At 35.7% G+C, this 13,639-nt stretch overlaps 1 protein-coding gene across 3 annotated transcripts in view; it reads left to right on the forward strand.

Moving 5' to 3' along the window:
* The window catches only part of PH4alphaEFB (prolyl 4-hydroxylase subunit alpha-1), a 157,228-nt gene that overhangs the window by 57,005 nt on the left and 86,584 nt on the right, over positions 1–13,639 (forward strand). For all 3 annotated transcript variants that reach the window (XM_089104754.1, XM_089104756.1, XM_089104755.1), the window contains exon 5: positions 3,506–3,670. In XM_089104754.1, coding sequence (XP_088960880.1) covers positions 3,506–3,670 — 165 coding nt within the window. The remainder of the gene's footprint in view (positions 1–3,505; positions 3,671–13,639) is intronic.

Below are 13,639 nucleotides of genomic sequence, written 5' to 3' on the forward strand. Positions count from 1 at the left end.
TAGGCTGTTTACATTAACTTATAGGCTAAAAGAATATAATTTGATGTTCCTTTCAACGTTTTATTTCCAAAAATGTTAGTCTAATTGTCAACATTCTAAATGTATCCAGACCCTACCTTCAGATTTCGATTGGTACCCCTAGGCTAAATAGTAGACTTGATTCTAGAACTGTTGCTATAAAGCAAAAACCCACAGAGTCAGTGATTTTTTTTTATTTTGTCCAGCATATGTCCAGTTAAAAAGAAGGTTGATGATGATGTACATTGCAAAGTATATCTGGAAAACGTAGGCTGTTTACATTAACTTGTTGGCGAAAAGAATATAATTTGATGCTCCTTTCAATGTTTTATTTCCAAAAATGTTAGTGCAATTGCCACCATTCTAAATTTACCCAGACCCTACCTTCAGATTTCGATTGGTACCCCTAGGCTAAATAGTAGACTTGATTCTAGAACTGTTGCTATAAAGCAAAAACCCATAGAGTCAGTGATTTTTTTTTTATTTTGTCCAGTATATGTCCAGTTAAAATGAAGGTTGATGGTTATGTACATTGCAAAGTATATCTGGAAAACTTAGGCTGTTTACATTAACTTGTTGGCTAAAAGAATATAATTTGATGTTCCTTTCAATGTTTTATTTCCAAAAATGTTAGTCTAATTGCCACCTTTCTAAATGTACCCAGACCCTACCTTCAGATTTCGATTGGTACCCCTAGGTTAAATAGTAGACTTGATTCTAGAAATGTTGCTATAAAGCAAAAACCCATAGAGTCAGTGATTTTTTTTTGTTTTGTCCAGGATATGTCCAGTTAAGAAGAAGGTTGATGGTGATGTACATTGCAAAGTATATCTGGAAAACTTAGGCTGTTTACATTAACTTGTAGGCTAAAAGAATATAATTTGATGTTCCTTTCAATGTTTTATTTCCAAAAATGTTAGTCTAATTGCCACCATTCTAAATGTATCCAGACCCTACCTTCAGATTTCGATTGGTACCCCTAGGCTAAATAGTAGACTTGATTCTAGAACTGTTGCTATAAAGCAAAAAACCATAGAGTCAGTTATTTTTTTTATTTTGTCCAGCATATGTCCAGTTAAGAAGAAGGTTGATGGTGATGTACATTGCAAAGTATATCTGGAAAACTTAGGCTGTTTACATTAACTTGTTGGCGAAAAGAATATAACTTGATGTTCCTTTCAATGTTTTATTTCCAAAATTGTTAGTCTAATTTCCACCATTCTAAATGTACCCAGACCCTACCTTCAGATTTAGATAAGAAAATAACTTGTTCTGAAAAGATATAATAAAGCCCTAAAAAGTATAAAAAAATGGTGGCTCAGGGGCCTTTGGGGGTCCGGGGGCGCTTGGGGCGTCGGGGAGCCCTTTGTGGCCGGGGGGGTGCCTTCGGGGTTGGGGTGGGGTTTGATGGCCGTGGGGGGTTGGGGTAGGGGACCTCACGACACTGTTCAAATGGAACTTGTGTATTATAAAGACCACAGAGTTTCACCCTCAAATTCTCTTCTAAAACATCTTCTAAATCATCTTTTAAAATGTCTCTACCTGTTTCGCCGAAATAATTCCCTAAAATGTCTAAAACGGTTTCACCCAAATAACCCCTAAACGTAATTTCAGTGTGTTCCTTTTGTTTTTGGCATCCCTGCGCTGTCACATTTCAAATTACTAAGAAACCCTTTTCCCGCGTTAATCTCTTCATCTCATAAATGTTGCTAGCTACACTATTAAGGTTTCGTTAGAATATCAATTTATCTCTCCGACTTAAAGCTCAGTGAAGCCGTATTTAAAAATAGAATTTCTATCTCTTTAGATTCCCGCATAATTCCAAGATAACAAGTGATGTCATTTCTAATTCCTGACACTAAAGATCAACGAAGCCTTATTTAAAAATAGAATATTAATTTTTCTCTCTGACCTAAAGAGCGTTTATCCCTCAGACCTAAGATCAAAGAAGCCATACTTGTTTCTTTATTCCCCTTTTCGTAAATCAATAATTCCCCGCCGATTATGTAAATCAATTTCTCAGGTTAGGTTAGCCTAAAGATCAAAGACGCCATAATGTTTCTTAATTCCCCTTTCGTGAATCAATAATTCCCCGCCGATTATGTAAATCAATTTTTCTGGTTAGGTTAGCCAAACAACAAAGAAGCCGTGTTTGTTTCTTAATTCCCCTTTCGTAAATCAATACATTCTCCCCATCGATTATGTAAATCAAGTTCTCAGGTTAGGTTAGCCAAACAACAAAGAAGTCATGTTTGTTTCTTAACTCCCCTTTCGTAAATCAATACATTCTCCCCACCGATTATGTAAATCAAGTTCTCGGAAATTCACTTCCCCCTCGAGTCCTAGATCAATACATTGCCCCTAGCGATTATGTAAATCCCCCCCCAGTGTCATAAATCAATAATTCCCCGAGCGATTATGTAAATCATCCCTCATGTCATTACACGTGGCTAAAAAACAACAGATCGATAATCCTTGAATAAATTATGTAAAAAACATAGGTGGCAGCACATGTGTTCTCGTGGGATCAATAGGGGCCATTCTACTTGGATGGACCCAGATCCAACCTTTTTTATTGAGGAGGGGGGCTCCTCCAATAAAAGGACATGCCCCTGGTGGGGAATGTCCTTTTAGGGTACTCTCAGCAGTATTTAAGATTTTAGCTTTCTGTGTCTGAGTTGTTCCATTTGATGCTTCATTCATTTATGTATAGAATCGTTTCCCAATGTTTTTTTTCTTTTTGTGTCACGAGCCTCAAAATAGATAGAATATACAGTCCATCGTTTGAAATAAAACTAGTTTGAGTCACCATCACTATTATTAGACTTTATATTGATATCTAAATAATTGTCATTTTTACCTTTCCTATCAAAAATTTTACCTTTTTTTAATCCCGCTGCCATATATTCTATTATAGCATCCAAGTGCTTACAAGCGAATTTTTAAACAAGTTGATTATTATAAACAATTTCAAACAGGTTTATTTCCAAATTTCGTATGTATACATTTTATTTTGTTAATAGTAGTCTATGTTCCTTTCCTAATTTATTCTTTTTCGTAGTTTTTATATTTATTTTCATAATTATTGGTTCGAATTGTCTTCTTTTCTTTGACAAAGATTTTACTACTGAAATTTCCATAAGATAATTACTTTCAAAATAAACATAATTGTAGCAAATGGGCAGAAAATGATCTGCAATTCAATTAGTTATATTTTCGTTCATGAAAATCTGACTTGTAAAAATGGTATGATGGTTTTGGTTATTTATGGACAGATTAGTTTGCGAGAAATCTTTTTGAAATGAGAAACCACGTAGTTCCAGATGCTTGCCTTTGTTTAGATTTATGGAGCAATGAATTTCCAGGCAATAGGACTACGTAAGGTCTATTAATATTTAAATAGGTTCATTTAGTCATCGCATCAATTCACCAGGATAAACTTGTGTTTATTGTTAATAACTTGTGCATTTTTTTTTCCTGTTAACAGCTGGCGATTGCTTTGAACTTGGACGACAGACTTACAATAGTAAAGATTATTATCACACCATCTTATGGATGACTGAAGCGATGAGTATTCTAAAGGAAGAAGTTTATAAGACAACATCGGAATCTGAAATCTTGGAGTATTTGGCTTTTTCAATTTATATGCAAGGTAAGCAGAGACAGGTAGATCAACTGAGCAGTTATTGTGCTATTTAGTTTTTTGCATGTGAGCCCAGCTTTTTTGTGAGACTTAATTTTTTTCCTTTTTTTTATTTTTTATTTTCATTCATTTTTTTGGAATTTACATAAATACCTTTCCCAAGTTTGAACCCCGCTTGAGGAGAACTGGACCAGTCTCTCTCTAAGAAATCCTGGTTTTGCCTCTGTGTTCCTTCCCTTTTTGTGTCCAATATGTTTGTTAGTGGCATCTGAATAACCACTAATATTTTCTTTATTTATTTTTCTAACAATATATCTAAAACTGATTGATAAAAACTGACTTTTTTTCATGAGCATCATTTTATTTACATACAAATTTACAAAAATAAGTGCCAAGGAACTTTTCGCTTCGTTAGGCAAACTCCAACATCCAACACGTAATTATGTATAAATGAACAAAAACAAAACAATATCCCCCGCCGACGGGCTATCAACACATCTTCAACACAAATTCTTATATCATATATGGCACTACTAAAACAGAAAATGAATAAATGAAACAGAATCATTATTATTATTACAAAAATCCCTCAAATTCCCCTGGAAAATTCCCCTCGGTCATGCTCGCGCACTACTACTATTGATAAATGACTCCAAGAACTTGGCAAGATTTGGCGAGCAGAAAACTGAGACCGGGTTGTTTCACACTGTAGCTAACGAAATACATCTGCGTTTCTCGTACTATTATTGTGAAAATCCACACTAATTATAAACATATCTTTAAAACAATCTGGTATAAGGTTATTAATAATGTCAGGCATTAATATCGATTGATAAAATAGCAAAATACCTGCAATAGGAAGAATATTCAGTTTTAAATACATATTCCTCACTGAATCTCTAGGTCCATAATTTGCTAAAATCCTAATGGCAGAATTCTGCAAATCTCTAAGGTTTTTCAGATGCGATTTAAAAGTTAAAGACCATGCCAAACGACAAAATAAAAGGTAACAATGGACAAGTGAAAAATACAAAATTCTAAGGACGAATTTTGGGCAAATATGCTTTAAGTTTCTAATAATTCAACATTACGGGCAATTTTAGATGTTATACAATTTATATTATCAGAAAAACTAAGCGTCTCATCTAAATAATGCCTAAATACATAGTCGAATGCACTCTTGTTAATAATTGAATTTTCACATTTCAACTTATCTATTCAAGGGTGTAAACCTCTTTTTAGTTCTTTCTATATGCCCTTTTATAATTGGCAGATGTAATGGTTTACGTAAATTCCAAAGATAGACAATAAACGTTTATATAAGGTCTTTATTGAATAACGTGAGAATACACACAGAGAAAATAAGGTAGCACAAGAACAACTAGCTACGACGAAGGCGAAAGATGGACTGCCTTTAGAAATGAGCCAAGAATGTAACTTTCCTGGAGCGGAAGTTCCAGCTATTGGTTGTTCAACCATGCCTGGGAACGGACCCTTTCCCACGACTAGCCTTAGTCCCAAAAGCCCCCCTGGACTGTTCTCGTTGACATATACATGGCCAAATCTCTATGTCAACGAGACACCAGAAAAAGCCTTCTCGAATTTATGTTCCAAATACTTTACAGATTCTCCCCCCTGTTTTAAGTTAAATTTCCCAAATTTGGCTTATCCCCTTCTCATTAAACCCTCAAACTTTAATTGAATTCAAAACATTCAATACCCTTCCCAAATTATTCACTTCTCACCTACTAACATTCTTCAGCATAAACTAGTAAAGAATTACATAATATAAACACTACACAATACTTGCATAAGCAAAAACTTACATAGTATAAACGAACCACACTAATAACAGTAGTCGGAAACTCAATATCTTACACTTCATTTTTCTCTCTATACTTTAAAATAGACTTGTTCCCCATACCCCTGAATTTTGATGAGGACAAGGAAAGTTGGGATTATGTATAAACTTCGGATTAGGGCAAAAGGAATGACCGGGAAAGGCTACTTAATCCTGAAAATACCGGCGACAAATAAAAGAAATTGCAGAAACTTTAAAAATCATACCATGCTGCAACGGCGTTAAGATATTATTCCCAATAAAATCCTCGGGGTTTTATTGCTGCGGAACGCCTCGGTTTAGACCTATTTGGTTTTTCTCTACTAGCTTGAGGCTCAACAAATGGCAGTGCTACTGGGGATTTCTCTACATTATTATTGGTGCTACTCTCCTGGACAGTATTACTTGTAGGACTAATATGTTTCGACAAAATAGTAGATACATTAGTCATGTCAAGGTGAGCATCCCCTGTGTTTACATCCACAAATAATGGGTTGGTGGTATTGGACTCCTGGACTGTTAATTCCCCGTTTTGGCTTCTTGATTCTAATTAGGCGGTGCTTGAGTTACCTTTTTCTTAACCTTTGTGGCTGTGCTACTGGTACATCTATACATAAAGAAATTTTTTTAAACGCTGACCTAAACGCCCAACATCATTTAATGTCTTTTCCGATTCTTTAGTGACTGGTTTATTACTTACATACTCAGAGTCCTCTGGATTTTTCGCAAGAAATACGGAGGGGTCTTTGTCTGGTTTCATTAGTCTGATGTTTACTATTCTTCTGGTACCTTTCCGTCTAGTTCCTGTAGTAGGAAAACTTGGTTTGGTTGTATTACTTTTATTATTATATATGGACCGCGAAATTTTAATTTTAACCCTTTGCATGTCATATCATGAACATAGGTAATATCTCCCTCTTTCAGCCTTGGAATTTTTGTGTTATTTTTATTATATTGTCCGGCCTGAACTTCTCTTGATTTTTCGATTTTCTTGCGACAAACACTATGTAGGTGGAAAACCTGTTGGACTTGGCTAGCTACAAACTCTTTGTACCTGCTGAAGTCGTCCCATCGCGGTCGCAGTAATTTTAAATCAAGATAGGAAATCGGTTGTCGATCGAACATAAGTTGGAATGGTTGAAATTTTGTTGTTGATGAAATAGCGCTATTGAGTTCCAGTTGAATACTTGGAAAATACTCCGACCAATTAGACTCGGATTCATAACAGTAGACCTTGCATATGTTTTTGCATGCCTTTACTCGGTTTTCACATATACCATTCGAAAATGGGTTATAGCCACTAGAAAATCGGTGATCGATCTTGTGCTTAGCACAGAAATCATCCACCACTTTAGAACGGTAATTTGCATGTTTATCCGTGAGCAATATATCAAATAACCCAAAACAAGAAATATTTTTTTCATTTAAAAACTTCAAAGTCGACTTTGCGGGAATATTCTTTACACTCTCAAGAACAACAAATTTCGTGAAATGTTCTACAGCTACTGTTACATGATCAAACTCTTCATCCGTTTTCGGTAATGGCCCAGAAGTGTCCATACTCCACATGTGACCGACATGAGAAGGATCTTCACTCCGACCTAACGGTGGATGGGGGTTTTCATGGGATTTATTTTTCCGGAGACACACATGACAATTTCTACAAACTATGTCTACTCTTTTTCCCATATTTTTGAAATTTATTTTCTCTGTGTTTATTCTCACGTTTTTCAATAAAGACCATGTACCAACATTTATCGTCTATCTTTGGAATTTACGTAAACCATTACATCTGCCAATATAAAAGGGCATATAGAAAGAACTAAGCAGAGGTTTACAGAGTGGTGGCAGCGGTGGAATATTTGGATCAATTACAACTTTGTATTTAAACAGGTCATTCTTTCCTATGTCATAACTATGGCGCGAAAAAATTCCTTTATATTTAACTAGAAGGCTGCACAGTTTACCTTTCAATAAAGGCTTACCAGTGAGATAATCGAACTGGAACCTTCTAGTAGGAGTATCACCATCCCAGTCCTCTTTTTGTGAAGAAATTATCTCTGTTTCTATTCTTATATCTGCTTTAGCGGTCTCAATCACTTCATTAGAAATTTCTTCAAACTCTCCTAAAATCGTGCGGCGAGACAGTTTTATTACCGTGTCCCCATCATTAAAGATAGCCACCAAACTAGTATTACGAGTGACCACGTGTACTGAACATTTCAAATTGTCTACTAAATCATCTAAAGGGTAGAATAAAACTGTATAACCGTTTGCAACGTCATTACCATCTCTGGATCTAAAGTTTAATTGAATAATTTTCATAGTTCCAGGGCCAACTGAAATGGCTTATGGTAATACGACACTACCTGTACAAAACGACTGAAAATTGCAGGGGTTATTCTGTCTAGCTGATAACCCAAATGTAATGGTATTTGTATGGAGGTTAATTGTAGATTTCAGAGCATGCAAAATGTCCCATCCGAAAATTACCTCGTAATCAATATTAGGAAAAATACAAAACTCCCAATTTACACTCTTCTGCCGGTCCTTGTCGGAAACGCAAAGCAAAAGCATAACCTTACCGGTAATTGGCAGGGACTCGAACCCAAGTGATTTAATACGAGCTAAAGTTGGCACACAATTGTGTCGAAATTGAGGGGGGATTTGGTTAAACAGTCTATTACTATTTATTGACCTATGACAACCTGAATCTAAAAATACCGAACGCTCTATATCACCGAACTTGAACTTATGGAGCATTGGGGACTGAATGTTATTATTTATTTTGGCAGGTAACCCAAGATAGTATAGAACTTCCTCTTGGTTTCCCCCCCGACGCTGATTGGATTGTTTGCTATTGCTAGTTAAAATATCACTGGAACCTAATATTATTTGCTCTAATGGTTTGAATTAAACGCTCAACTTGATAGTAAAAATATTTTGGGGTATAATCTTTCTACCAACCATTTCCCCCAGTTTTGGTCGGTTTACTTGTTTCGCCGAGTAGCACTTCTACGAGTATTCGCTCTTTCGTAATGGGCTCGAATATGTCCATATTCCTTACAATAATAGCACTGTATATTTTCATGGCGAGTATCCCTCTCTTCATACGACCTATTATCCCAACAAGGAACCGCTGGTTGACCTGGTTTTCCTCATGATCCGTATTTTTGATAGCATTCATTAACACTGTGTCTCCCCCCGCAAGTAGGACACTCTTTTCTTCTCTCATCAGAATAACTATCCCTACTATGCCCACAATCGTAACTTACCCGACCACGAACACTTCCTCGCCCACGGCCTTGAAAACCTTCATCTTTGAGTCCAAATTTCACCCTCGTCAGAGCAGAAAGATATTCGTCGGAAGAAGACGACGTCTCTCCTTCCCCCACTACCTGTTCTATCTGTTCATATTGTTTTGCAACCTTGTACGCATCCTCTAAAGAAAAAATTTCTGCGCTATGCTCTAACAAATAGCGTTTGTAGGACGGTCTGATCCCCTCCTTGAATGCGTTAAGAGCAAGTCTTCCAAGGACTAAACCGTCCTCACTGGCTTCTAAGGACACCCTACATGACCCTTCTAAGTTTTGTATCCTTTTATAGAACAGATATACCGTTTCATCCTTAAATTGAATCACGGCTAGAAACTCTGCAACCATTTTGCCTACTGTTTTGCCTGGGGCATGTGCTACAAGAAATCCACGTTTTAAACTTGACAAATTTGTAATCGAGGGATCCAGATCCTCAATAAAGGGCGAAACAACCCATGGGCCAAAAGTGACGCGATCTGTAAGGCTCTTGAATCAGACCAATTTAACAACAACTGAAATTTTTGTAACTGCGAAACAAACTCAATTATTTTTCTGCTGTCTGCCTTTGTGAGTGGCGTTATTACTGAAAGAGGGTCAATTAGCGATCCTATTACTTGGGACTGTTGAGGTTGTTCTATTGGAGGATTAATTGGGGTGGTGCTCAGGGGAGTTGGAGGGTTTGTTGGGACCCATGTCTTGATCTTTTGAAGTTAATCATAAAGTTCATCTTGATCGAAATCAGGATCATTTGAGTCAAATAAAAGAGGTGGAAATATGCCATTTCTCCTCCACTGTTTTACAAAATCAAAAGCAACCTTTTTGTTATATCCAGTTTCCGCCGGATCGAGAATAGGAATAAAAACTGACATATTGAGATTAAAATTTGAAAAAGCAATTATTCTTAAAATTTAAATGTTGGTTTTAAACACCGTTTTTTAATTGCGGACTCTAAATTTTGGGCAAGAGCTTCACTTCTAACAACACGGGTCTAATAAAATTTACTATGTTGTTTAGTCGTGTTAAATCACTTACGAAAGATAGTCCTTTCCAAATCCAATTGTTGTTGGTTTCAATTAAATCACTAGCGTCAAATGTAGTCACAATTGAGAATTAATTTTCGATTGTCGAATTCAAAATGTTAAATTTTGGTTGGAAACTGTCAAATGTAGATCACACGTCGACTGTATAAAATCAGGTAAAAAAAAACCACCAACCATAGAATGGCTAAGTGAAGGTAGAAATCAACCAGAGACTCTCGGTTGTAGAAATTTGAATTAGTAGGTAGAAGCTCTCGCGAGGGTCTCCATATTAGGCAGTGTGTAATAGCCTATTTCAAATGTTCATTTAAAAGGAAGTGTTTCTCAAGAAGGCGCTTTGAATAGAAGAAAGTTCAATAGCTCGTAACGTATCGATGTCTTATTAATTAGTCTTTTGTAGTATTTGCAGCTCAATATCACAGTCTGGTAGCGGGCGAAATACTCTTCAATATGTTGCCAGTATTTAGCATAAGATGTCGTAAGTACTTATGACGGTCACTCAAATGTCACTTGGAGGTTTTCCCCTAGTGATTTATGCTCCACTAGTTTTAACCGCTTGCCACCACTCTGTAAACCTCTTTTTAGTTCTTTCTATATGCCCTTTTATAATTGGCAGATGTAATGGTTTACGTAAATTCCAAAGATAGACGATAAACGTTGGTATAAGGTCTTTATTGAATAACGTGAGAATACACACAGAGAAAATAAGGTAGCACAAGCACACGACTAGCCTTAGTCCCAAAAGCCCCCCCTGGACTGTTCTCGTTGACATATACATGGCCAAATCTCTATGTCAACGAGACACCAGAAAAAGCCTTCTCGAATTTATGTTCCAAATACTTTACAAGGGTAATACATTTTAGAACGGGCAAACAATACAAAATTTGACTTCTAAAAGTTTATTTTTAACTTATTCAACCTAGTCCTCTTCTCAATCAAACTTATATCATACTCAACTGCATGGATCAACTCTTCTTCAGTTCTCGCACATACCGTCAGATTAGGGTCATCAGCAAATAAAACTAATACTTTCACAGGGATCATGTTTAGGCATCCACTATTTACCGTATCAACAATATTAGATAAAACTCCACATAGATAAGTAATATTTACAGATACATGTTACTTATGTATCTGGATAAGTAACATGTATCCAGAGTGGTTAATTAACCAGACTTTTTCAAAAAGAAGAAAAGGTTTCTAGAGATTTTTAAGGAAGTCTTGGAGACAACTTGGGAGAAGGATTTTTTTTGTTCCTTACCATATGTATCCGGGCTAAGTGAAAAACTTAAAAGAATTTTACAGAGTAATGATCATAATAATTCGCTACTTCATATTAATGGTTATCAGTTTTTTAAGAAAAATACAATGATACATCAACATGGTGGGCTTGCAGAGTATGTGAAGTCAAGGCATTAATTCTAAGGTAAGAGAAGATGTGTCAGTATCTGTTGAAAAAGTATTTGAGAGCATTGTTTCGCAGGTTGAAATGAATAAATATACATTTTCTGCACTAATTGCATATAGAGCTCCTTCAAGTTCGTTGCAACAATTGATGGACTATATAGAGTCCCAGCTGATGCAACTACCCTCTTCGGCCCATTGTTTTTGTGATGGGTAATTTTAATATTGATAGGAAGAATAGGTGTAGTGTGGTTCGTACAATCTTAAGTTTAGTTTTAATCTTTACCCAGTTATTGATGTGTGCACTCGTATTACTGAGATCTGATCATTGTTCAATTTTAGCCTGTATAAATATGTTTAAGAGAATAGAAATAGACAATATGCTTATTTTGATAAAAAAAGTTTTAATGAATTAAAAAAAACGACTTGAGGAGTGTGATTGGAGGTGTTTAAGTGAATGCACGAACTATGGTGACAAGTTTGCAACCTAGTATGAAAAAGTCACAAATTTTATCAATGAAGTGTGTATTAAGATAACTTTAAAGAAAAAGAATGACAGAAGGACAAAAAAGCCATGTATATCTCGCAGTCTTTTCGCTAGCATTAAGAGGAGGCATTACTGACCGAGAATTAGACCGAATTATTTATAAGAATTATAATAATGCGCTTAACAAATTGTTAGGAAAAGAAAAAAAGGGCTATTACTCGAAAATGTTTGAGTCGAGTAGCGGTAGCTCTTTAAAAACTTGGAAAGTTATTCGGTCGATAATTGGAGGAACTGATAAGGTTCGATATGAAAGTGAACAATACCCGGCAGATTTTAATGAAAAATTACGTAGATAATTTCGGAGACCACGCTGCCTTTCCATGACGATAAATAAAAGTTTAAATAGGGATAAGATCCTTTTAACAGACAGTTTTTCACAAACAGTGAAAGAAATTCATAAACAATACCAGATATTTCTGTCACATATGCAGTGACCGTCGTCAGTAGTAAAACTAAACTAAAACAATTTAAAACAATAGTTTATATAAGAAATCAAATAAAACTACATATTTTTTAATTCTCTAGTTCTTTTCAAAGCAAAGGCAGAAGCTAGCCTCTTTTACCTTCTTGGATTCGGTTCATTAGCGTTCAATGATATAACACTTGGACAAAGGTCAACTACATTGGGTGAAGTGAACTTTACTTTGTCAGAGTTTAATAAAACATCGTAGATGGAGTTCAACTCAAATTCATCTGCGTCACGATTAAAAGCTATATTCTTGAATATGATTTGCTCTATTTGAAGAGTTTCACGAAAGTTTTCCTTTAAACCCCGGTCCTTAAACATTAAAAAGACATTATCGAACAAAATAAAATGGTCTGTAAAATTGAAAATATGTTCTGACAGGGCTGAAGTAAAATCTTCAGATCACACAAAATTTATGGACGTACAGAGTAGGCGCAACTTTACTGAAAAGAATTGACGCTTACAAGTCTGATACATCACCTTGGAAATTTTTCTTGCGTATGCAGGCTCAGTTCATAGCCTTATCATAGTTCCCTCGGCTCTTGCAACTGACTTTAAACCTCAAGAGTAGCAATGTCAAAGATATAGCGAAAACTGTTAGGCATTTGGCTATTTTACAATTTTTTAGGTTTACTGGCTGAAATCACCACCCTCTAGAAGTGTGTGACAATGAATCTCGCATTGTCATAAACAGCTAAAAAAAAAAGAAGAAAGAATAAGATGTAGAAGCCAATCAATCAAACCTCCTGTAGCCTGTAATGGCTCTCGCAACTTGTTTTTTGTTTTAACACTAAGTTTGGGTCATAGGCAAGGTCATATCCAGGATTTTTTTTTTTGGGGGGGGGGGGGTACAAAAATACTTTAAAAAACGCATCAAAATTTGTTTATATCCATTTTTGTTACGTTTTACTTGTCGGACAAAAATTTTCGGGGGGGGGGGTCAAACCCGCTACTCCCCTGGATACGGCCTTGGTCCTGGACCTGCAAGGATTTCGTGATTTTGCTATGGATTATGTAAATCAAATATACCATAGCTTCTTGAAAAAAGAAAACTTTATCTTCTGAGATGTCATATCTTCTGTTTTTGTTTAATAGAGTAAGATATTCCTTTACTTCTTGAAATTATTCTTTTCCTTTTGTCATTTTCCTTTGGTATTCTCCACCCATGTTTGCTCGCTTCATAATAACTTCTTTTAAATTCTGAAATCATTGAATTTTCCCGTTAGTCATTGTTACTCCCTGACGGTATTTGCAGTTGAATAGATTGCACATCTTCCACACAATTGGTTTTGTATTGTATCATTGTCATGAAGAAAATATGTTATGATATGCTTCATCAATTTCGGTTATGTGACTTTTATTCCAATTAG

Source organism: Artemia sp. Qi Xiang Cuo, chromosome 19 (genome assembly GCF_049724085.1).
Source record: "Artemia sp. Qi Xiang Cuo chromosome 19, ASM4972408v1, whole genome shotgun sequence".
Taxonomy (NCBI): domain Eukaryota; kingdom Metazoa; phylum Arthropoda; class Branchiopoda; order Anostraca; family Artemiidae; genus Artemia; species Artemia sp. Qi Xiang Cuo.